This window comes from Hoplias malabaricus, chromosome 1 (genome assembly GCF_029633855.1).
Source record: "Hoplias malabaricus isolate fHopMal1 chromosome 1, fHopMal1.hap1, whole genome shotgun sequence".
Classification (NCBI taxonomy): Eukaryota; Metazoa; Chordata; class Actinopteri; order Characiformes; family Erythrinidae; genus Hoplias; species Hoplias malabaricus.
Genome location: NC_089800.1, coordinates 20,820,012 through 20,844,522, shown reverse-complemented (window position 1 = coordinate 20,844,522; position 24,511 = coordinate 20,820,012). Strand labels below are relative to the sequence as shown.

The 24,511-nt window shown below is 40.4% G+C and overlaps 1 protein-coding gene across 1 annotated transcript; it reads right to left on the bottom strand.

The window, feature by feature from the left end:
* Positions 1–1,987: 1,987 nt before the first annotated feature.
* On the bottom strand, positions 1,988–22,941 carry epb41b (erythrocyte membrane protein band 4.1b). Its single transcript, XM_066674599.1, has 26 exons — positions 22,853–22,941; positions 22,131–22,235; positions 21,572–21,614; positions 21,396–21,471; positions 20,324–20,542; positions 19,172–19,259; positions 18,811–18,963; positions 18,453–18,550; positions 17,582–17,730; positions 16,524–16,733; positions 16,286–16,405; positions 15,590–16,117; positions 14,210–14,368; positions 13,575–13,781; positions 12,959–13,153; positions 12,437–12,529; positions 11,454–11,594; positions 10,934–11,182; positions 7,985–8,179; positions 7,112–7,261; positions 5,499–5,767; positions 5,261–5,290; positions 4,227–4,289; positions 3,922–4,101; positions 3,807–3,836; positions 1,988–3,385 (listed from the first exon to the last, which is right to left on the bottom strand). Exons 1-26 carry the CDS (start codon positions 22,907–22,909, stop codon positions 3,359–3,361), a joined length of 3,834 nt encoding a protein of 1,277 aa, XP_066530696.1. The 5' UTR covers positions 22,910–22,941; the 3' UTR covers positions 1,988–3,358.
* Positions 22,942–24,511: the final 1,570 nt, after the last annotated feature.

Sequence of the window (24,511 nt, the reverse complement as noted above, 5' to 3'; positions counted from 1 at the left end):
AAGCGGAAAGCATGGTCTGTACCCACAATGGTTCCTAATGATTACGAAGTTGTCGTCATAGTTTAATCCAGTGGTTCCCAGACTGGGGGTGGGGTGTGGGGGAGTCATTGCAGGGGGGGTTGGGAGGTGGGGTGGTGCAGCAAGGCAAGGGAATGCACAGAAAGCATGTCACTTGTAAAATTTCCACTGTAAAAGCAATGTGTCGTTTTTATATTGTTTTGTTAATTTAGAAGTTGCAGTTTTTTTATGTATTACAGTATTTCAAATAAATTCCTGTGTACGTCTGTGTTGGAGTACAAAGAAATTCTTGGATGGGGGTTTTACAAACCTGTGGCTTATTTTCTGCGTCTGTAAGACACTGTACCTCTACAATAGTGGGAAACACTCTAGTTTGTATATGATCAGAATCTCAGCACGTTTTAAGGTGAAACGGTGTTTGTGGAGTAAAACGACCTCACTCCCTGAGCAGAGGAGACTTAGACAGAGCTGGTCTAACTTTCGAGCTCTCTCACTCCAAAGCTGAGATCTGATGATACTTTTTAGGAAGCATTATTTCTATGCTTAAAAAAAAACATTTAACCATGTGTCCCATGTCCACCCACGTCCCCCTGATCTCATCTGTCCTTAGAGTTGTACAATTCTACTAAATCTACAAAACTCGGCTTTGGAGTGAGAGATCTCGAAAGTAAGACCAGCTCTGTCTAAGTCTGAGTCTCCTTTACTCAGGGGGTGAGTTTGGAGAAGATCGGAGAAAGTCAAAAATCTGAGAATTTTTGGGTGAAATTTTTGACTTTCTCTGATCTTCTCCAAACTCACGCTCTGAGTAAAGGAGACTCAGACTTAGAGAGGAGCGCTTGTAAAATCCCCCTATGATGTTCCAAAGCTGAGATCTGACCATCCCACTTCCAACATATTTGACACCATCAGGAGATATTGTAATTGAACGAACATCCAATTTCTAATTTGCTGAATGACTCCAGTTCGCCATCCCACTGACAATATATTTGACTTGAATGGAATATATTGGAATTGGGACATACTTTTGCAGAGAAAAGGCCAGATATTTGATGATTTTTAGCTCCCCCTGTGAGAGGCGCAGGGACACTGCGACGGCCCAGACGGGTCCCCCGACCCACCCCCTGCGCCAGTCTTGATCTAGTTCTGATGCTGAGCCTCTCTATGGGTGTCTCATACTGTACATACAGTAGTCTACTGCGTTTTATGTTAGAGTGTACACTTTAGTTCAAAGAGAAGTCTTTGAACTTCACTGAAATGTCAGCTGGTGTTTAAGGGGTCCTAACCCATCAGCTACTCCCCCACCCCCCCACCCCCCACCCAACCCAACACACAAACACACACCCGTCGATTTTTATCACACTTCACAGAGTAGGACCAACTAATACCTTCAGCTTATATCCTCAGTTAGTTTCTATCTTATGACGCATCGTCACGCTGATTGTTGACATGCTCAGTGACCCATGGCTCTTTGAGGAAGTCAGTTGAAATCAGTCCAATTCATATTTAATACGCAGACTGGTCCTAGATCAGTTTTTTTCTCAAATACATGGCCATGCATATTCAGTGTGCATAAGCTAGTGCTTTACGACAGTCCAGTTTACAAGGTCAAACAGTGGTGATTTATCCAGCGTTTCATTATTGACGGATAATCCCAAGCAGCAGTCAGAGGCACGACCACAAACCCGATCCAGAAGTCTGGTGACCAGCGGCCCAGCAATCAACACAGCAGCTTAGCAGCTTTCCTACTAAGCCCCGCAGTGTTTACACCAAATCTGCGTCTTCAGTGTGAATTTACTCCAATGCCAGATGGGCTTTTGATTATGGTCCTGAATAGAACAGCGGTGGATTTCCCCACCCTCTACACGTCTGTGCAATAGGTGTCAGTAAAGAACCCAGTGAGCATCCAGTGACCAGTTTAGATCCTTGGAACATGGACAAAATAACATACAACATCTGTGCTCTCCAAAATAACAGAATTTTTATTAATTTTTATCATCCAAATGAGACCAAAATTAAATTACTGTATTGAATTTAATTAATACAAATGTGTACAATTCCACACTCACAATCGGCAATTGTTTACAATACACTGTATGTTCCTCCAGTGGTATGTGTGATCTACAATACATCATTCAGCATCATTAAATAACCTTGAAAATGTTTGTTGTGGAATGCCACCAAATCCATGCAGCAAAAGTTGTACAACCTCTCATTTCATGCCTTTAACTTTAGAATAAATCCTGGGCAATCAGGTGTATGCTTGTATCTACACTCACTTTCCATTCTCTAAGCCCCACTGACCACACAGGAGCACTTTGTAGTTGTACAATTACAGACTATAGTCCACCTGTTTCTCTGCATACTTTTGTAACCCCCTATTCAGGACCCCCACGAGCAGGTGACTTGGACGGTGGATCATTCTCAGCGATGCAAGTGTGTTGTGTTAATTTTTGCTGCAGAATTATAAGTGGATCAGACACAGCGGTGCTGCTGGAGTTCTTAAACCCTGTGTCCACTCACTGTCCACTCTGTGAGACACTCCTCCCCCATTGGTCCACCTTGTAGATGTAAAGTCAGAGACAGCAGCTCATCTGTCGGTCGTCCTCTAGTCCTTCATCAGTGACACAGGACGCTGTTGCCTGGATGATTTTGGTCGGTGGACTATTCTCAGTCCAGACACTGAGGGTTTTAAAAACTCCAGCAGCACTGCTGTGTCTGATCCACTCACATTACACAGTAACACACCACCACAATGTCAGTGTCACTGCAGCATTGAGAATGTTCCAGCACCCAATAGATGCTCTGTGGTGGTCCTCTGGGTGTTTGGTCATTGAAGGACAGGGTGAAAGAGGGCAAACAAAGCACGCAGAGCAACAGATGGACCAAAGTCTGTAACTGTAAAGCTACAACTTGCTCCTGTGTGGTCAGTGGAGCTCATAAAATGGACAATGAGTGTAGAAACAAGGAGGTGATTATATGGAGGTTACACTGAAAATATCTTAATGCTTTAACTTCCATTAACAATGTTTTGGTTTGTTTTTTTTTGCTTTCCCTGCTTTCCCTGTGAGATTTTGTGCTCCTTGTGGAAGCCTTGTACACATTTGGATCAAATCTATTGATCCAATCTATTCTATTCTGATTCTAGTCTTATATTAAAAGTGCTTTCATACCCTGTTACAAACCGACTATGAAGCTTCACTCACATAACTATTGGGGGGGAAAAAACACATTGGTTATTGTAATCTGCTAAGTTCAAAAGCATAAGCAATAACTTGGAGCAACACCTCATAGAAAAAATATAATGTTAAAAACTGGTTGAAAGGTTTTCCCCAAAGCTGCATCACATGGATGATTCTTCTTCTTCAACCTGGAAAATAAAATCATATTAGTGATGGTTTACATAATCATTTCCTTTACTCTTTCTTATTCAGATCATTCCCTTCCTGGCCTTCCACAATCAACACAGCGGACCCCTTCGTTTTGTCCAAATGTATGTTCTACAGTGTTCATTGTCTGTAACCCTTATCCAGTTCAGGGCGGCAGTGGGTCCGGAGCCTACCCGGAATCACTGGGCGCAAGGCGGGAACACACCCTGGAGGGAGCGCCAGTCCTTCACAGGGCCACACACACTCACACATTCATTCATTGTCTGTAACCCTTATCCAGTTCAGGGCGGCGGTGGGTCCGGAGCCTACCTGGAATCACTGGGCGCAAAGGCGGGAACACACCCTGGTATGTAGAATATACAATAAACCCATTAATCATTTATGATATTAAGAGATCCTGACCTTTGTGATGACGACTGTCTCTGTCTCCACCTGCAGATGAAAATTAAGGGATTTAAGAGGATATCCACAAAGAAGGAGCATGAAAAATGAGATGTATATTATTTGAAAGACTCACTGTGTCCATGACAAGGAACTGGCTGCTGGTGATCTGTGGGAGGGACATGGGGTTGTATGTTGACAGGCGCTTTTCCCACTCTGTGGGGCAGGACACAGGTATGTCCTCCATGAAGATCCGTTTTAACTCACTCATGCTGGCATGATGCTTCAGCAGCACCTCCTGAGTCACATCAGAGTCCTGGGAGAGAGACGGGAACACGTACAGAGAGAAAGAGAGAATGAGCGTCATATATGAGCTTAAAAACAAAATTTCTCAAATGTATGCATTTACACCAAGAAAATCCCTGTTAAACATTCACATACCTCCAACATTAATATGCTGTGACGAACATAAATGCTTTCACCCTCCATTCTCTTCATCATTCTCTGTGACAGAGTAAAAAAACAGACAAATCAATGGAGTATTTCTTGTAATAAATTACAGTTTAGGCATGATTTCAAGACACAGATTAAGTTTACACTTTGACTAAGATGTTAGACAAGTTACAAACCCAATTCCAAAAGACTTGTGATAGTAGGTAATAAACAAACAAACCATTAATGCAAGTCCATTTTATGTCGTATATGCTTCATAAATTCAGTACGAATAGCAAGGTATTTCATGCCAGTCTCTAAACACTTGCTTATTGTAAACCGACCCTCTTTCTAAAATTGAAGCCTGAAACACATTTCAAAAGCATTGAGACAGGCTCAAATTTAGACTAGGAATTACTGAAATGTTCACAAACATTAACAGGGGATTCAGTCCTCATTAGGTAAAAGGTCTGTCCAGGACAGGCCTAGTTCTTCATGAGCAGGAATGTGTGTAGGCTCGCTGCTTTGTCCAAAATAGGCAATCAGCAGTTTAGAAACAAAATTCCTCCAAGTTTCTGGGAATCTGAAAACTCTCTGAATCACTGACTACCAATAACTTTTTATCCCACAGACAGCACTGAATTAAAAACTGACCTGCTTCTGTAATCAATATATATCACATGGACTCAGGAATACTTTGGATAACTGTTGTCAGCAAACAGATTGAGGCGGCACCAAAACTGTGAAGGCACCATTGATGTTAAAGTGTACTTGTGCACAATGGAGAACCATATGCTGCCATCTAGACAACGTCTTTTTCAAGATGGCCTTGCTTATTTCAGCAAGACCCTGTTTAACCAATATGACCAAAATACGAGTCATAAACAAAGTAGGAAAATGTACTAATATTCATCCTACTCCCCCCAGCCTTTTTGGAATCATGTTTCAGTGCAGTGTTACAGTTAGTCCAGCAATGTGAAACTGGCCTTAGTCTTTTTTTTTAATGTCCAGCAAAAAATATTGGTGATGAATTAGTGCCTAACCTTTCTGATGAGAACAGACTCTTGTTCCTCCTGTAGGGGTCAATAAAAGAGTTAAAATGACACTTAGTTGAATTGTTTGTGTATTTTAAAATTAAAAATGTATTTCAAAGAAAGATTTACATTCTTAAAAAGTTTTAGGAAATACTATAAATATAGGATTTTAATTTAATTTATTTATAAATCATACTGCTGTACTTATGTATGTGATTATATTTGTGTGCATTGGCTGGTTTTGAACCTCAGATTCCTGTGTGATGTCCAATCTCTTTAAACTCTCATCCTGATAGTTGGGTCTGGTGATGAGGATGGCTTGTGTAGTGGGAGTGGAGGTCAGCGGTTGGTCAGCTGGAGGCATTGGGCGGAGCTTAGGCTCTGGACGGGGCTTGGGCACTGTGTGGGGAATCGGCTCAGGACGGGGCTTGGGCTCTGGTCGGACCTTCGGCTCTGGCCGGGGCTTAGGCACCACCACTGGTGAAATGACTGGAGAGGGCAGTGGTGGGGGAAATTCTAGAGACAGAGGGAAAGGAGAGTGAGTGAGAAATTGGTTTCATTATCATTTATCACTACATACAGTGGTGGTAAAACAGAGTGATTTAGCCTTATTTTCACGCTGACAAATACATATAGGTTGAATCTACATTAATGATTCCACACCCAGATAATGTCTGGTAAGCTGTAGTTTTATGAAGATCTCTTTACATTGATGGTAGAAGGTGGCTGATGAATTGTGGAGCCACAGAAAAGCTAATGTCAATAGTCAATACACTTAGGTACAAGGTATGCATAACTTTATCCAGTCCCTAATTCTATTTTGTGAAATCATTCATTCATTGTCTGTAACCCTTATCCAGTTCAGGGTTGTGGAGGGTCCGGAGCCTACCCGGAATCACTGGACGCAAGCACCATTAGGAAAAGCCAGGTTTGGCAGTTGTTAGTCACGAACAAATCTCAGAACATGTCCTCACTAACTATGTTCTATATCATCTTTCGCTGTACGCAGAGTAACACTTTGGTTTCTTTTTATCTTTAAAGCGCTTTCTGGCCGTATGCCTTCATATATCACAACAATAACACAAATGACCAGACTCGCTCCAGCGGCTGGATCACTTTCAGGCTTCAAGAACTTTTACTGAACCGGGAAAATCTGCTTTTAGCTCCAGTGCAGCAGCGAACTGGAATTCACTACAGGAACCATTACAGCGCCCCTCGCTGGTGTCACTCAGTCAATTTACACTCCATTTTTAACCCCGCCAGGGTTTTATTAGAGTTTAGTTCATATCTTTATGATTTTTGGTATTTTTAATTGTCTTATTTTACCTTTCTTTTAATCTTATTTTACTACTATTATTATTTATTTTCTTATTTATTTATTACTTTCTGTTTTTCCTGCTGTTTGTTTTAGGATTTTATGTTCCACTCATTTATTCATTTATGATTTTTCTTCTTCTGTGAACTTATATATTTATCTTATTTATTATTCTTTATTTTTGTCTTATTCCCTGGTTTTATTTTTCTTATTTAAATGTGTTTTTTATCCTATAATTTATTTTACTTGCTTTTGTCACTTTGTTTAAATTATTTCTTTTATATTTTTAAGTTCCCATATTAATATTAATTTAAAAAATGTTTCTTTTTTTTCAGTCCTTTTGCTGTAAGTCAGCTACATTGTAAATGAGAGTTTCCCATCAATGTCTTGTGGCTTAATCCAATCACATTGTCACAGCAATATGCCATCATACCTGGAAGAATGAATTAATTCCCTAAAATACAGAAGTGACCTTGGATAAGAAAGTTTCAAACTTGTGGCTGTATAGCGTGTGTGTGTGTGTGTGTGTGTGTGTGTGTGTTTACCAAAGTCTTTAAGAGAAGCATCCAGAAGCAAAAACCATTCGTCCTTTACATCCCTCAGAACAACTCTTCTCTGTTTTCTCTTCTCCTCTACTCGCTTCATCCATTCCTCTTCCTCTTTTCTCAGTCGCTCCTGCTCAGCTCTTTTGTCCACTGGGTTTACACACAAAGGAGAAGTGGACAGAAAATGGAGGAGGGTATTAGAAGTCAGGACAACAATAATTACATACCAGAATCATTATTTACAAAGTCAATAAATATAAATCTGTTTGTGAGCTCGAAACCTTTCTAATGTGTTCAGAAGCCCAGTGTCAGTAAAAGGCAAAAAAATAAATAAATAAAAAAGGTGTCTTGGTCCGGTATGCTAGGCTTTTTCTCTACGCTCTCTGGAGAGAAATAAGATGGGATGAGGATATTGCTTTATTCCAGCTCCATAAGTGGGTAATATTGACTTAATTTTTCCTGGAACTGATACCAAATTTGGGAGCACTAATTACATGAACGTAAACACAGACCAAAACCTACAAAAACTCAAAAGCCCGAGTTACAAATGTGTTCTGTGGTAGTTCAAACGGTGAAGTTAAACTTAAGCTACATACAATCAACAGTAATTTTTCCACTCAAACAGACATAGCTTCCGAACGTAAACAGACCAGAGAGAACAGCATTTCCCCAGAAACACCAACACTGAATTTCTAATTACAATTAAAGGCAAACTGTTCTTTTATCATTTTACGGTAACTGTTGCATTGTATTACAAAGGACATTTGTAATTGTTATTTAACAAAACAACCTAAAAATTAAGTAGTGTGAACTTCCTTATGAGTTCCATCAAGGAAATGTGCTGCAGATGCATGTTCATTCACCCATGTTTACCTGATATTTTGGAGGCTGGCTGCAGAAGAATGAACCAGTCTTCACCCTCCTCCATCTCAGGCTCTGCTTCTTTCCACACAGCCATGCGAGCTCTTCTCTCCTCTGCCTCACGTTTTCTCTTCTCCTCTTCTCGGATCTTCCTCTCCTGCACTTGTTTCAATCTTCTCTCCTCCACAAACCATGAGTCTGACACCTCTGCAGCAGAGCAGTTCCCAAAAATGAGTTTTACCCTTGTGTTTAAACCTGACCTCTGAGTTATTCTGAGCTTACTGGAGAGGAACAAAGTTAGCATTGTTTCTGTGCAATTAAATACTCTTAGTATAAAGAATGCTAAAGAAATGTGTGGAGTAACTTTTTAAAGGCCATTAATAACAAACACTAGCGGACAAACATAGCATCTAAAATAAAGCTTCCTCCAACTGGTCTTGACCAGAGTTCAGCATAATATTTTCACAAAACCTGGAGATATTTTCACTTTGATAGAGGAGATGACAAGGCCTGAGCTCTGATGTCTCTCCATGTGAAATATTTATTCTTTTTTTACAGTACTAGAAGAGTTGACTACATCTGAGCTTGGGATTACAGTTCCAATCCTGCAATGCGAGTGGCTGAGAGATGTTCTAGGAGTGAACAATATTTTGTACGATAATGGCACTCTGAGCAAAACTCTTCAGGTATTACTCCGCCACATACACATCTAACCTACTGTTTTATTTTCTGGAGCTGTGGTTAGTGTGATCTGAATCTGTTGTAAAAAGTGGATAAACCATGACTCTTTCTTGACTATATGTTTACCTATGGCCCTGGCACTGTTCTGGTTAAATAGACAACAGCTCTGAAGTGGCAGAGTCTTGGTTCTGAAAAAATGCTGCCATCTGGGGGTGGAGGATGGTGGTTAGCTGCATAGCACCATGGTACAAAATTAAAAAAATAGCACAAACCTTCAGTGTATTATTGCTTAAATACCTGACTACAGTATATGACTAGGCCTGACTGTAGTACATGAGTCTAGGCCTGAGCTGGGGATATTCTGACTGTAGCAGGTGAGTCTAGGCCTGAGCTGGGGATATTCTGACTGTAGCAGGTGAGTCTAGGCCTGAGCTAGGGATGTTCTGACTGTAGCAGGTGACTCTAGGCTTGAGCTGGGGATATTCTGACTGTAGCAGGTGAGTCTAGGCCTGAGCTGGGGATGTTCTGACTATAGCAGGTGAGTCTAGGCCTGAGCTGGGGATGTTCTGACTGTAGCAGGTGAGTCTAGGCCTGAGCTGGGGATGTTCTGACTGTAGCAGGTGAGTCTAGGCCTGAGCTGGGGATATTCTGACTGTATTAGGTGAGTCTAGGCCTGAGCTGGGGATATTCTGACAATAGCAGGTGAGTCTAGGCCTGAGCTGAGGATGTTCTGAATGTAGCAGGTGAGTCTAGGCCTGAGCTGAGGATATTCTGACTGTAGTAGACGAGTCTAGGTCTGAGCTGGGGATGTTCTGACTGTAGCAGGTGCGTCTAGGCCTGAGCTGGGGATATTCTGACTATAGCAGGTGCGTCTAGGCTTGAGCTGGGGATATTCTGACTATAGCAGGTGAGTCTAGGCCTGAGCTGGGGATATTCTGACTATAGCAGGTGAGTCTAGGCCTGAGCTGAGGATATTCTGACTGTAGTAGACGAGTCTAGGTCTGAGCTGGGGATATTCTGAATGTAGCAGGTGAGTCTAGGTCTGAGCTGGGGATTTTCTGTCTGTAGCAGGTGAGTCTGGGCCTGAGCTGAGGATGTTCTGACTGTAGTAGGTGAGTCTAGGCTTGAGCTGGGGAAATTCTGACTGTAGTAGGTGAGTCTAGGCTTGAGCTGGGGAAATTCTGACTGTAGCAGGTGAGTCTAGGCCTGAGCTGGGGATATTCTGACTGTATTAGGTGAGTCTAGGCCTGAGCTGGGGATATTCTGACTGTATTAGGTGAGTCTAGGCCTGAGCTGAGGATATTCTGACTGTAGCAGGTGAGTCTAGGCCTGAGCTGAGGATGTTCTGAATGTAGCAGGTGCGTCTAGGCCTGAGCTGAGGATATTCTGACTGTAGCAGGTGAGTCTAGGCCTGAGCTGAGGATGTTCTGACTGTATTAGGTGAGTCTAGGCTTGAGCTGGGGAAATTCTGACTGTAGTAGGTGAGTCTAGGCCTGAGCTGAGGATGTTCTGACTGTAGTAGACGAGTCTAGGCCTGAGCTGGGGATGTTCTGACTGTAGCAGACGAGTCTAGGCCTGAGCTAGGGATGTTCTGACTGTAGCAGGTGAGTCTAGGCTTGAGCTGGGGATATTCTGACTATAGCAGGTGAGTCTAGGCCTGAGCTGGGAATATTCTGACTGTATTAGGTGAGTCTAGGCTTGAGCTGGGGAAATTCTGACTGTAGCAGGTGAGTCTAGGCCTGAGCTGGGAATATTCTGACTGTATTAGGTGAGTCTAGGCTTGAGCTGGGGAAATTCTGACTGTAGCAGGTGAGTCTAGGCCTGAGCTGGGGATATTCTGACTGTAGCAGGTGAGTCTAGGCCTGAGCTGAGGATGTTCTGACTGTAGCAGGTGAGTCTAGGCCTGAGCTGAGGATGTTCTGACTGTAGCAGGTGAGTCTAGGCCTGAGCTGAGGATGTTCTGACTGTAGCAGGTGAGTCTAGGCCTGAGCTGGGGATGTTCTGACTATAGCAGGTGAGTCTAGGCCTGAGCTGAGGATATTCTGACTGTAGTAGACGAGTCTAGGCCTGAGCTGGGGATGTTCTGACTGTAGTAGACGAGTCTAGGCCTGAGCTGGGGATGTTCTGACTGTAGCAGGTGAGTCTAGTCCCGAACTAGAGATTTTCTCAAGGTAAAAGCTGACTTGACTAGGCTTGAACTAGTGGCATATTCTTGACATTTGCAAAGGCCTGTCTTTCAATAAAAGAAAGACTGGATCATGAAGAGTCACTTTTCATTACCTGCAGGAACACTCCTCAGTGCATATGGTGTTGGGTCTAACAGCACAAACCAGTTGTCGTCAATGCCCTGCAGATCAATGGCAGCCACCTTCTCGAACACTTCAACTTTTTCTTCTTTCTCTTTGATGATTGTGGGCTTCACTTCAATGGTCACATCTTTTTCCCGTATGGTAACCTGCTCTGACACTACTGTGATTCTTCTCTGTATTCTCAGGTCTTCTGTGTCTTCATAAGCTTTATCCACTGGCACTGAAACAGGCAAGAACCATACGTTATTACATAGATGACTACTATTTACCAGAGTGGGCAGAACATTAATACACTGTTACTGTGGACTGGGATGGAACCAAAACTATAGTGAAAAACTAGTGAAATATTGTTATTTAATTGTGAGTGTAGATGTAGTTAAGTATTTTGGGTTCAAACAATAAGGAAAACACTTTTAGATTTTAGGGTCCAATACTCTGCAACCACAACATTTGTTGTAGTTGGTGTGTGTGTGTGTTTTTGTGAATTTTACCTTTAAGAGATTTATCAAAAAGTATAAACCAATCATCATAAATATCTTCCTCTGTTATTGCTTCTCTCACTGGTAGAAGCTGTACTCTTTTTTCCTCAACAGTCCTCCTCTGTCCCTCAATTCTGACAGTCGTTGGAACACCTACAAACACAACAACATACACATGACAAAATGTCACTTCACAGTTTACCCCTTTTACACATACGATACATGCTTAAACGTCTATAAGCTGTAAACATAGTGGCAACTCCTGTTCTGATATGCACTACAGCTTGTATGTTTCACTTTAGAGCAGCTGCACATGAGCTTAATATTACCATGTCCAAAACCAAGTGTGAAGTAGAGGGATAAAAATAACCCACACTGGGCTTTGGATCAGTAGAACTATGTACTCTGGACACCATTCAGTAGCTTTGGGTAATTCAATAATTTTGTAATCATTTGAGGGCGGCACCATGGTGCAGCAGGTAGTGTCGCAGTCACACAGCTCCAGAGACCTGGAGGTTGTAGGTTCGATTCCCGCTCCGGGTGACTGTCTGTGAGGAGTGTGGTGTGTTCTCCCCGTGTCCGTGTGGTTTTCTTCCGGGTGCTCCGGTTTCCTCCCACAGTCCAAAACACACATTGATAGGTGGATTGGCGACTCGAAAGTGTGAGTGTGTGTGTGTCTGTGTTTTTTCTCCCGCCTTGCGCCCAATGATTCCAGGTAGGCTCTGGACCCACCACGACCCTGAATTGGATAAGGGTTACAGACAATGAATGAATGAATGTAATCATTCAATATCAGTACCTGACCTCGGGCTTACAATCAAACGTTCATAACACACGTTTTATTGTGTAAAGTCTTTCTGTTAGAACAGGGCTGTCACTGCAGTAAAGCGACAAACTCCTTATTGATTTTCTTAGTAGTGAGTGGTGAGATACAGGCTGCACTTTATCGGAGTCTATTTGAAAATAAGTAAATAAATGTAAAAACATGATTTTACCAAATTCTTCAGCAAGCCCTGCCTGCGATCTTTTCCTTGCTTCCTCCTTTACCCTCCACGCCTGCTCCTCTTTCATCTTTATTTCCCGAATATCTGTGAATAAAAGTGGAAGGTGGTGAGAGGCAAAAGGAAAGGAATGAAAACACACCAGAAAAACATCAGCAGAATTAACTTTGTTCTTTCTGGATGTACAGTCATTTTCAGCCCAATGTTTATTTCTAATTATAATGCTTTTTATAATATTCATATGATACTCTGTAATTCTGATGACAGGAAGTGTAGGGGGAGTTGTGGCTTCTTTTGTTTCTCAGTACTGTTTTAATGAATGTCAAAATTTGGAAAAATTAAGTCACCAAAACTATATTTAAAAGTGTGTCATTTCTTTCGGCAGGGGCATATTTCATTCACCACTTATTATAAGGAAAAAGCATGGTCTTCCAAAGCCGATGAAAATATTATTTTATGACTGATGTGAAAGGGAGTTGAATCCATTTTCTATTTAATGTGATGCACTGATTTTACCTAAAGGAACACCTCTCTTCTGGAACGGTACTGGGTCCAGAAGCAGAAACCAGCGGTCACTTTCTTGCAGCTCTTCCGGAGACCTCTGCACCATTTCAAAAGGCATTTCCATCTTTATGAAACTCATTTGCTCCTCAACTAACCTCACTTTCTCTTCTCTGACTTCTTCAAAAACCTCCAGAGCTTTACTAAGTGCTGCAAAAAAATAAAGATCGACAGTTACAAAAGTGATTCCAAGTTTAAGGTGTGTGTGTGTGTGTGTGTGTGTGTGTGTGCGTGTGTCAAATCTTATCTTATAGTTAAACACTTGATATTTACACATTAAATGCATTGTGAATGAAATGTACCAAGCTTTTAAAAACCATACATTTATTCCAGTTGTTTCCAAGTTACCTCCAAATGGATCATTTGTACCTTCTGTATAAAATATGTTTATTTCTATTAATATAAAACAATAATAATTATTATAATACAGCTGTTATAGAGGTGCAAATGCATTGCTTGATCATTACAGTATTTATGTCATATTGTATACTGTTGACTAAAATAAAAGTGTGTTATTAGGCCTCTCATGTTTTCTTGATATAATTTGTGTGCAGAAAGGTTTGTGTTTGACCTAAATCTTTAGGAGCAGTATCCAGCAGTGTAAACCAGTCGTCCTTCTCATCTCTCTCTGGTTGTACTCCTCTTCCTTCTGGGAAGATATATTGCGTTGTTATCCTTATCTGACTCGATCGTCTCCTCTCTTCTCGCAGCCTAATCTCCTCCTGCCATTTTCTTGCCTCTTCTGCAGCAGCCTCGGGTGTTTTGATGAGTTCCTCTACTAAAGATGCGAGAGAAAAGAGAAATATATTCAGTGTATCCACAGTTTAAACCCCTCACTTGGATTTCATCGATCAGTGTCTAGTCTTTTATTGTGACAGTGAGATTACATTTGACTGACGAGCTATCAAACTTGTCAGAGTGAAGTGCTACAACAAAAACAAAACCAGGTGAAACAAAGGGGTGTGTGTCTAGTTGGCTATTCTTGAACACAAGCAACAGATTGTAGGCCAGTGTGAAATTTAAAACAATGTCCTTGATGCATTTATCAAAATGTAACATTCAATCATTACAACAAATGAATAAAAAAATAAATAAATAAATAAATAAATAATACATCAAACGCACATATTATTACACTCTCGTTAAACTAATGTCATTAAAAATCTCACATGTGACGTCTCAATGTGTATAAACTCTTTGTTGTACCTGAAGGAGCCCGGGGCAGATGTGTGGCCCACTCTGATCGTGGAAGACGTTCTAGCAGAATGTGCCAGACATCTCGGGTATGGATTGGCGAGACTTTTTTTGGTGGCTCCTCTTCCAGTGGTTTCATTGATTCTCTCCTCTTAACCAACTCACGGAGACCTTACACAGAAAGCATGAGGATGGAGTTTATATCACAGACGTCTCTTTCCACAAACCAAGCTGTGATAGATCAGACTTTGATATACATGTTATTATTTATTATCACTGCCATTAAGAATACCTCCTGAAAACACAGTGGATGTTTGCAGTTTTCTCTTTAGAACACAAAGTCACATAGAAAAGCCATGTTTTGTCACTTAGCTAAAAATAATCGTAGCATGTGTCTTGTTCATACTTTGACTGGTTTTACAGATATCCGTTGGTTCAGACCACACTCCAAAACAAAAGTGAAGCAGGGAAAGGAGCACTTGGGCTAGAGGTCAGTGTGACTTTGACTATAGACTTGTTTATTCACAGAGGGATGAAAGTAGTAGTGTGAAGTGACTTTAGGAAAAGTGTAACATGGTTGTGGTCTTTCTCATGTCATAAACCACATGAGTATGTCTATCAGTTACTGAAGAACTTTTATTGTTAGTTACTACATTAGCATTTTAGTGTCAATGCAAAAAACTTTCATCAATAAATATATCCATTGTCAAAAAAACGTAAGTTATGTTATTTTGGAACCACTAATTTGTACTAAATGACTGCTAATATATAATTTAAATTTAAAACTTTTGGATCACATTAGACCGTTAGACAAAAGTCATGGGAACTTCGCTGGTAGTTGGTGGGTTTTTTTTGGTTGGCAGGCGGTCCCTTACAACACTTCCAACCTACCAACACTTATAAGTAAATGAGTTAAAAAAAAAATATATATATATATATATATATCACATAATATATATATTCATTCATTCATTCATTATCTGTAAGCCTTATCCAGTTCAGGGATTCGGTGGGTCCAGAGCCTACCTGGAATCACTGTGCACAAGGCAGGAATACACCCTGGAGGGGGCGCCAGTCCTTCATATGGCAACACACACACTCACACATTCTAATAGATATAATGCATTTCTAATAATCAAGCTGTAAATTTAACTACTTTGTGTTTAGCACCAAATGATCTCTGTTCACACTGCTCTAGTTTAAATGGGGCCTCATTACTGAGAGAGCTTTTTGAACTGTTTTGAACATTTTACTATGAATCATATCCGTGTTTCTGTAAGAAGGGCAAATATTGAGAAAATGGCATTAGACACCAAAGGGTTAATACATTTGGACCCCAAGAACATGGAGCTGGAACTGTGTGCCATTACAGAGCAGATCCATAAACATTACCTGGCCTGCGATCTAGGAGAATGTACCAGGCATCTCTTTCCTCTTGAAGTAGTTCCTCCTGTTGTTTTCGCACTTGCTGCTCCAATATTTCCACTTCCTGTAAACTGGCCTTCAGGTCTTCTACATCCTGGAGTCTTTGTCCGATAGCCTCTACTTCTAGCAGTATTTTCTCCAATCCCTTTGCTCTCTCCTCAGGAGCCTTCTGACTTTCTTCTGTCACCATTTTCTGTATTTTCTCCACTATTTCCACCCTGTTTGTCCTTCGCCCAAAAGAACCTTCTTCAGTTTGCCCCTCAAAAGTTTCTACTTCCTGTGCTTTCAGTTTCTTAATGACCACTTTCTGTAATCCCTCTTCGTCGCCCTCTTCCAGCTCTTCTATCTTTTGCAATTCTCCACCTCCTTCAATAACAAACTGCACACTTTTTCTTATTTTGACGGTTTTAATGCTCTCCTCTGAAGTTATCTCTTCAAAGTGTTCCTTTACATATTCCTCCTTGAGTTCAGCAGCTTCAGGAGGCGGCAAAGCCCCTGTAGAGAAAGAAACGGAATAATAATAAGAGTGATAACATCCTTCACCTCTGTTTTACATTAGTTTAACAATGCTCTGGTTATTTACATCTATCTTGTATTGAAATGTTACTGTGATCTATGAGGATGATTCATTCGATGTAGTGAAGAATAAGGCTGGTAACTTACGTGGTGTCATCTCCTGCTCCCAAAGAGAGGTTTCAGAAGCCTTGGGGTAGAGGAGGATCATCCAGTCGTCAGAACTGTGCTTCCAGAACTGAGGTAATGCACGTTCTAATTTTTCACTGTCTGCAGAATTTTTATGAAGTGTTAGCAAACACACATCTAACGCAAAATAACTCTCAGAAAACTATTGTAAGTGTATTGTGGGACAGGTAAAGAAAAGACTAGAGAACACAGCACTTACCAGATAACAGAGAGACCTTTTTGGGGAAGGAACGTGTACCAAGCAACTGAAACCACTCTTGTTCTTCCTCTGGGATCTCATCATCATCATCATCCTCCTCTTCCTCAAAGACGCTCTTATCTGCAGCTGTCTTTATGACCTTATGCCTGTGTTTGTGAGTCTTTGTATCCACTTTGGAGTCCACATTCTCTTGGTAAGTATAGGTGGGCTCTAGGCACAAATCAGGTTTTATATTCTCAATACTATTCAATGTATGTCGTATTACTGTTTGTGTGTATTAGGTGTACAGATGTTTTAAAAGGTTTGTGTGTCGTAAAATTGCAATGAAAAATTGAAACATACTTCTGGTAACTGTTACGCAGTATTAAAAATGTCAGCTACTATTTTGTTCCACAAACTATAACCTAAAAATTAAGTCGTTTGAAAGTCGGAGGATTATTTTTCCTGTCCTGTGCATTGATCTGTTCAGTTATTGGGGGTTTCGTCGATTTAAAGTTGGAGATTTCTATGTTAATTATTGTGAATATATTGATACTTTTTACAATTACATGCTACACAACAATGCTTTTAAAATGATTTGTACAGCTTATATAGACATGCACCAAGAGATACAAATTTAAGACTGAAATTTAGAGGTGTGGAAAAAAATATTCCTGCAGATTTCTTAGTAAAAATATTATTAAATCTACTGAAAAAAAATGTAGATGTAATAAAACAATGTATATTTGAGCTGCTGAATTAAATGAGTGTGTGATGATTAAATGAGAGTGCAATGCAGTGTCATGTAATTTACCCACTGTATTAAACCTGAACAGGTCGTTTTACAGTGAACTTTACCTGGGCGAGAAATGGGTCGTGAGCGGTCAAATTTAAACACCTGGAACCAATCATCAAGCTGTGTACGTGTTGACCTCCTAAATGCGCGAAGCATGTTTTCCTTTGCTGGAATGAATAATTGAAACGTAATTTAATATATACATAGATACATATTATATATATTTCCATATATATATATATATATGGAAAATAAATGTACACAAAGACACACACACACACACCTTTTTTCTTGATGGCAGTGTGTGCGACAGGTGGAGCGGACCGCTTGATGTTGGAGCTGGCCTGCAAAGTTTCAGTGTGAGTGTTTCTGCGGAAACGGAATCTGGAGCCTAGCTGCAGAAGACCCTCATACTTGTCTTGTCGATGGTTCCTAGGACAGAGATGTGTTATGTTTAGATGTGTAACTAATTACTCCCTAGAAGTCTAGCGTTATTAGGTTTGTACTAAATAATATCCTGTCACTGTGAGAAGTGTGGTGTGTTCTCCCTGAGTCTGCGTGGGTTTCTTCCGGGTGACTGTCTGTGAGGAGTGTGGTGTGTTCTCCCTGTGTCTGCGTGGGTTTCCTCCAGGTGCTCTGGTTTCCTCCCACAGTCCAACAACACACATTGGTAGGTGGATTGGCGACTCAAAAAGTGTCTTTAGGTGTGAATGAATGTGTGAGTGTGGGTCGCCCTGTGAAGGACTGGCGCCCCCTCCAGGGTGTATTCCCGCCTTGCGCCCAATGATTCCAGGTAGGCTCTGGACCCACCACGACCCTGAACTGGATAAGCGGTTACAGATAATGAATAAATGAATGAATATCCTGTCAATTTACAATTATTTAATTAATAACACAAGCGCTGAAAGTTTGCTGTGTGTCAGAACTTCACTTGTGGAAAAACAGTGTGTATTTAAAGTGTATTATATTGGAACCACTAATTTGTACTAAATCATTACTAATACATAATTTAAATTAAATTAAGTTACACTTAATATATGCAGAGTGCACTAGTTATATGTTATTTCTGCAACTCTGTAAGTACACTTTAAATATATTTATATGCTTAGTGTGGTATAAGTCAAATTCTGTATTGACAGACAGCTGTAAATCACCTGAAGAAGGCATGATGCTCTACCGCAAATTTCCACAGGCGTTTGGAGGCGCGGTAGCTGGGCAGAATGTAGGTGATGGTACTTTCAGAAGTATCCTCCTGTAAACGAACCGAAAATGCGTTTTATATTCCTCACTACTGTGGGGTTCCTTTGTGTTCTGCTTTAAATATCATTGACTGGTGCAGACACATGATCTAAATTATATTATTAATCATTAAACAAATAAAGCATTATATATTTAATGTATTCTAATAATAATAAATGTATTGTACATGACAACTTTTCATTTTTGCACATGCTGATTTTTTCCCCTGACATTCATATATGTGTATATTCACAGTAAATGAGGCTATATTACCTGTGTGTGGCGAATTCTGAGGTGGAACTTGTTGCGGATGTAAGACATCTTCAGCACCCGGGGCCAGGGGAAACTGTGTTTCTTTGTGTTCCCCTCAAATACTATTATTTCATCAGCACACACACCCAGCTTCACATCTGCGCCATGGACATCCTACACACACAAATTATTATATTGTCCTATTATGTGAAAACTGTGAGATTGATGCTATAAAAACCATGCGTAATAATCTACAGAGATTAAATGATAAATGATACATGGAAAATGATACATACAAATGAGTTAAACATCAACATATTCTCCAGAAGTATTCAAAGTAGGTGTGCGGATGGGCAACGTACACCTACAGAGCATATTCTACCTTAGCAGGATGCAGGTCCACTCCATACAAGGGCAGAGCCATGGCAATCTGCAGAAAATTCTCATCAGCTTGAGCAACAGTCATTGATCTGAAGAAATGCAATCAGAGAGTGAAATCACACACTGAACACACAATCATGTTTTGGGGGAATACATCTTTTCATAAAATTAATATCATATTAATTATTAATTCATTCATTGTCTGTAGCCCTTATCCAGTTCAGGGCGGCGGTGGGTCCGGAGCCTACCCAGAATCAAGGTAGGAACACGCCCTGGAGCGACACACAGTCACACATTCACTCACACCTATGGACACCTACCAACGAGTGTTTTTGTGTGTTTTCCACGCAGACACAGGGAGAACACACCACACTTCTCACAGACAGTCACCCGGAGTAAACCCACGCAGACACAGGGAGAACACACAACACGTCTCACAGACAGTCACCCGAAGGAAACTCACACAGACACAGGGAGAACACACCACACTCCTCACAGACAGTCACCTGAAGGAAACTCACGCAGACACAGGGAGAACACACCACACTCCTAACAGACAGTCACCTGGAGGAAACCCACGCAGACACAGGGAGAACACACCACACTCCTCACAGACTGTCACCCGGAGGAAACCCACGCAGACACAGGGAGAACACACCACACTCCTCACAGAAAGTCACCCGTAGGAAACCCACGCAGACACAGGGAGAACACACCACACTCCTAACAGACAGTCACCTGGAGGAAACCCACGCAGACACAGGGAGAACACACAACACGTCTCACAGACAGTCACCTGAAGGAAACTCACGCAGACACAGGGAGAACACACCACACTCCTCACAGACAGTCACCCGGAAGAAACCCACGCAGACACAGGGAGAACACACCACACTCCTCACAGACAGTCACCCTGAGGAAACCCACGCAGACACAGAGAGAACACACCACACTCCTCACAGACAGTCACCCGGAACAAATTAATTATCATATTTTAATCTTTTAAAGTTGCTTAACACATTCTTACATTGTGCAAATGTTTTAAACAAAACACGCTCTTCATGTCAATGCAAACATTTTTGACAGACAGTTATTTCTCTCCTAAATCTTCAATGGAAAGAGTATAGAGTATGTGAGTGGATGAATAATGTACTTGTATGAGCGATGCAGCTCAGCCACACACTCCTCCAGCTCTGGCGTCTGATTGGGTGCGAGGGGAATTGTCCTGAGATACCCTGGACCATGGACATCAGGGTCATAATCTCCAAACTCTGACTGGACGGTGTATGAGCCCAACACTGCCAGTGTATCATCTGGACATGGCAGACGATTGGACATGATGTCTGCCCTCACCTGAAGACAGAGCAAATATCTACACAAAAAAAGGGGAAAAATTAAAATAAATACTTATCACCGTGTTAAAACCTATTAGAAATATTAGACATTAATGCAAGCTTCAAAAATATATCAAAAGCATGAACAGTTGTTATGAAGGTTATGTGTTACATGTGTTAAAAACTATACTGTTTCACACTCTTTGTGGGTGTCAAACGTAAAACACCTTTTAAAATACTAATTAAACTAAAGAGTGGGTTCTGGGAAGCTGTTAGGATAGATTTCAAAACATCTGCATGAGGATTTGATTAGTGAGGTCAGGTACTAATGTTGGATGATTAGTTCTGAATCCCAAACAGCACTCTGTATGTGTTCTATAACTCTCCAGCACTCCCAGGAACACAGTTCCACAGCTCCTCAGCCCACAGCTTTATACCTCCCAAAAAAATCACACTGAGCAGGGTGACTTTAGGCTCATGTGCTTCACACGCAGGGTCCCCCACACGAGGACATGATTAGAAAATCTCTGAAAGTTTTACACAGCAAATTAAGTGATTCTATTTCAAAAGTCATTAAAACTACACAGAATTATTATTATTATTATTTATAATAAAAATCTCCCTTCCAAAAATACAAGAAAGTTGTAGCATTTTAACCTTATTTTTGTGATTATGGTTTTTGATAGACACAGCTACTATATATAAATATTTCCACGGTGTTTATCTTACATTGATTCTTTGAATTTACATTTTATTATCTATTATCAAAAGCTTCAGTCTTTAGAAGGAACAATGTGAATAATCGCAATTAATTGCAGCATACTGTGAAATTAATAGTGAGTTTTAAACATTTATCAGCAGCTCTAGTCATGAGAGTTTAAAATAATTTACCTGGTGAGGTCCTCTGCCAGTAGGGAAGGATCAGGTGGGTAAAACTTGACGTTGAAAGTGAATGTAGCATCATGAGCTAAAACCAGTGCAACAGAAAATAACATAAGCATAATTGCATACAGACGCACACATTCAACATAATCTAAAGATCACAGAACAACAAAGTGTTTACACACCTATGATCTGCTTGTGAACCTCTCTGGAAAAGTCCAGCCACACCTGAATGAGGGAAAGAAAAACCTGATGAAACAGAGTTCTCAGAGAATGTATAACATGGACATGCTTGTAGGAGAACACTAGTTGCTCTGATCCATTGTCCGTGACCCTATCACAGTTCATCACTTCTTCTTTGGACCCCATCACTCAGATCCATTTTTCTGTTTCCAACAAAACTAGTTCATAAACTGACTTTGCACTTGCTGCATAATAAAGCCCACCCCTTGATAGATGACATTGTAATGAGACGATCAAAGTTATTCACATCAAATGGCAGTGGTTTTAATATTGTGGCTGATCTGCATAAATAAATGTAAGCTTTGATGCCTAGTTCTCCACATTTACATCAAAACAACTCCTTATTAACAGTTAATAATTGTACAATCAGTGATAATGATTGTACAGGTTACTAAAATGAATTCATTTTTAATTTATTAATGCTTTAAAATGAGACATATTAATACTTCAGTGGTTCTTTACTTATGTACTTTAAGTTATGTAACAGTGTTAAATGCTTACCTTGTTGTTGGAGGCGTCCACTGCTGCCAAGCCAAAGTAACCTCTCTCCAGCAGATTGAGATGATCACAAACCTGATCAAACAGCACTTGACCCACTGCATTTTTCTATAAACACACACACACACACACACACACACACACACAGACAAGCATCAGTTTTACGATGCCTGGCAAGTCATGGATATTTACTTACATTTGGGGAATATCCACACACTGTATGTCCAAATGTCCGTAGACACTCCTTAATACTGGTTATACTATATACTATATATAATACTTCAGATATTTTAAAATGTACAATATAAGACACTCATTTTTACTCGCACCACTTGTATAATTCCTTAGACAAGCATGAAACAATACTCTGGAGCAGCAGTCCATGAGCCTAAAATCACCATAATCAGTGCCAAGCTTTAGCTGTAGTGAGGTAAAAGAGCCTTGGGCCTTCATCCTAGCTTTTGGATGTGGAGCAGAGACAGTGTGAAACCGCTGAAAACCTCTGAGACGTGTCAAAGCAGTGTCTGAGATCCAGAACTAATCAGCCAACATCAGGATGTCATCTTATGCTCTAAAACCCTATCAGAAAAGCAGACTTTTACTGCACTAAAGCAGAACAAACTCCCTGTTAATACCTTGAAACCAGAAGAAATGCTGGATGAACAGGTGTCTACAAACATGTGGCTATTTATGGGTTTTTTTTTCTCTATGTAAATGAAACTGACCTCCAGGTCCCGCTCAATGCGAGTATCGTCCAGAAGATTCACTCTGCAACGGAACATTTCTCTGTTTTCTCCCTGGACGGCTCACGCCGCCTCAACGTGCACAGGATGACTTCAGTTACAGAGGTCCTGACTACAACGAAAGACATATTTGATTACTTTTGGCCCGATTAATTAATTTAACCTAATTACAGCACCCATTAATATGTCTCGATTACGTTTTAATGACCCTACAATTACTATTTGGATGTTTGGTTGATGATAATATATACAGGGTGAGTCAAAAGTCACAGGACACCTTTTTATTTCAGAAATGAAAGTGAAAATGACATATCAGAATGCCCCAGTGAGTAGACTTTTAGGCTTTCAGCAGAACAACGACGACCAGAATCGACTCAGAAATCAGATTTGCATTATCTCTTTTGGTTTTATCAGCAGAGAAATTTAAAAAGTTTTGTTGTTCGTTACAGATTCATTACAGGCTCGTTAAAGGCTCGACCAGACCCTAAATGCTCAGCACCATCTTCAGTCAGAATGGATGGGAACTCTATTTCCTGTAGCATTTTCAGGTATGAGATAATATGTTGAAATATTGAGATAGCCCAAAAAAAATATTTTGTGGTGGAAATGGGCTTCCATACAAAACCTTTTTTTTTTTACCAAATGTGTCACTCACATTATTTTCCCTTCAAAGGCTAATGAGCAACTACACACACATGAGCTTCTTAGCTGCATATTAAAATACACTTATATAAGGAACATCAAATCAAAGGAAAATAATGAAAAATAAGACTATCAAAAAACACTCACTTCATATTAAAACTCGATTAAAACAAAAATCCACAAATGAGAAGACCATGGGTCGCTGTCAATGCTATTGGTCGCTGTCAAGAAGTAATTGCTGAAAAAATTTAATAAAACAGAAGTCAAATTGCACTAGAAATTTGAAACTGGACATCTGATTTATGGACTAAGAAGTCTCAGAAATCTCTGAAATGTAGGTCTGCTACTGAAACAATGAAGGATTACAAAATGGCATCTGCTGCATTTAAGGTGGAACAAGAGGGAATATTCAAACCAAAAGCTGTGGAATAAGAATAAGACTAGCTTTGTAGCTAATATTAAGGAAAATAAGGCAGATTTTTATTGGATCTTCGCGATTTAATGCAGCAGGAAATCAATAAAAGCTCTCGCTGAAAGTTTAAATTAAGAACCCAAAAGCGTTTTGATTGGATACTGAATGGGCAGTGTGCCGATTGGCAGGTCAGCTCATAATTCTGGTTGAACTTGAGATTTTTTTTCTTTTTTAACAAATTCACACGTTCAGATACATGCATGTAATTTTTCCACATGCACACAAGAGGTGATATACAACAGCAAGCCTTGAAAATGTTAGTAAACCTCATTTTACAAGCTCAAATAATTTATTACCCTGATTTGACTTTACATTTTTGTGTATATTAAATTTTCTGTGACATTTTTTAGTTTTAATATACTTATTTTAATGTCCTGTTGGACTGGATATTGAGTAATTCAATGTGAGTAAGCCTGAGTGTGTGGGGGTGGGGGGGTTGATGTGGACCACAGTAGGTTCCCCCCACCCCACTCCTGGGACTGCCCTGTTCAAAGATAGGGCAATGAGTGTTAGAAACAGATAAACAA

Bases quoted from the DNA above. Each gene is read 5' to 3' on its own strand.
- epb41b (XM_066674599.1), bottom strand. From the start codon at position 22,909: ATGTTCCGTTGCAGAGTGAATCTTCTGGACGATACTCGCATTGAGCGG. The intron at 21,472-21,571 runs GTGTGTAAACAC...CACTGGTTTTAG, and splicing joins GGTTCACAAGCAGATCATAG to CTCATGATGCTACATTCACT. The intron at 18,964-19,171 runs GTAGAATATGCT...TTGTGTGTGTAG, and splicing joins TGGACCTGCATCCTGCTAAG to GATGTCCATGGCGCAGATGT.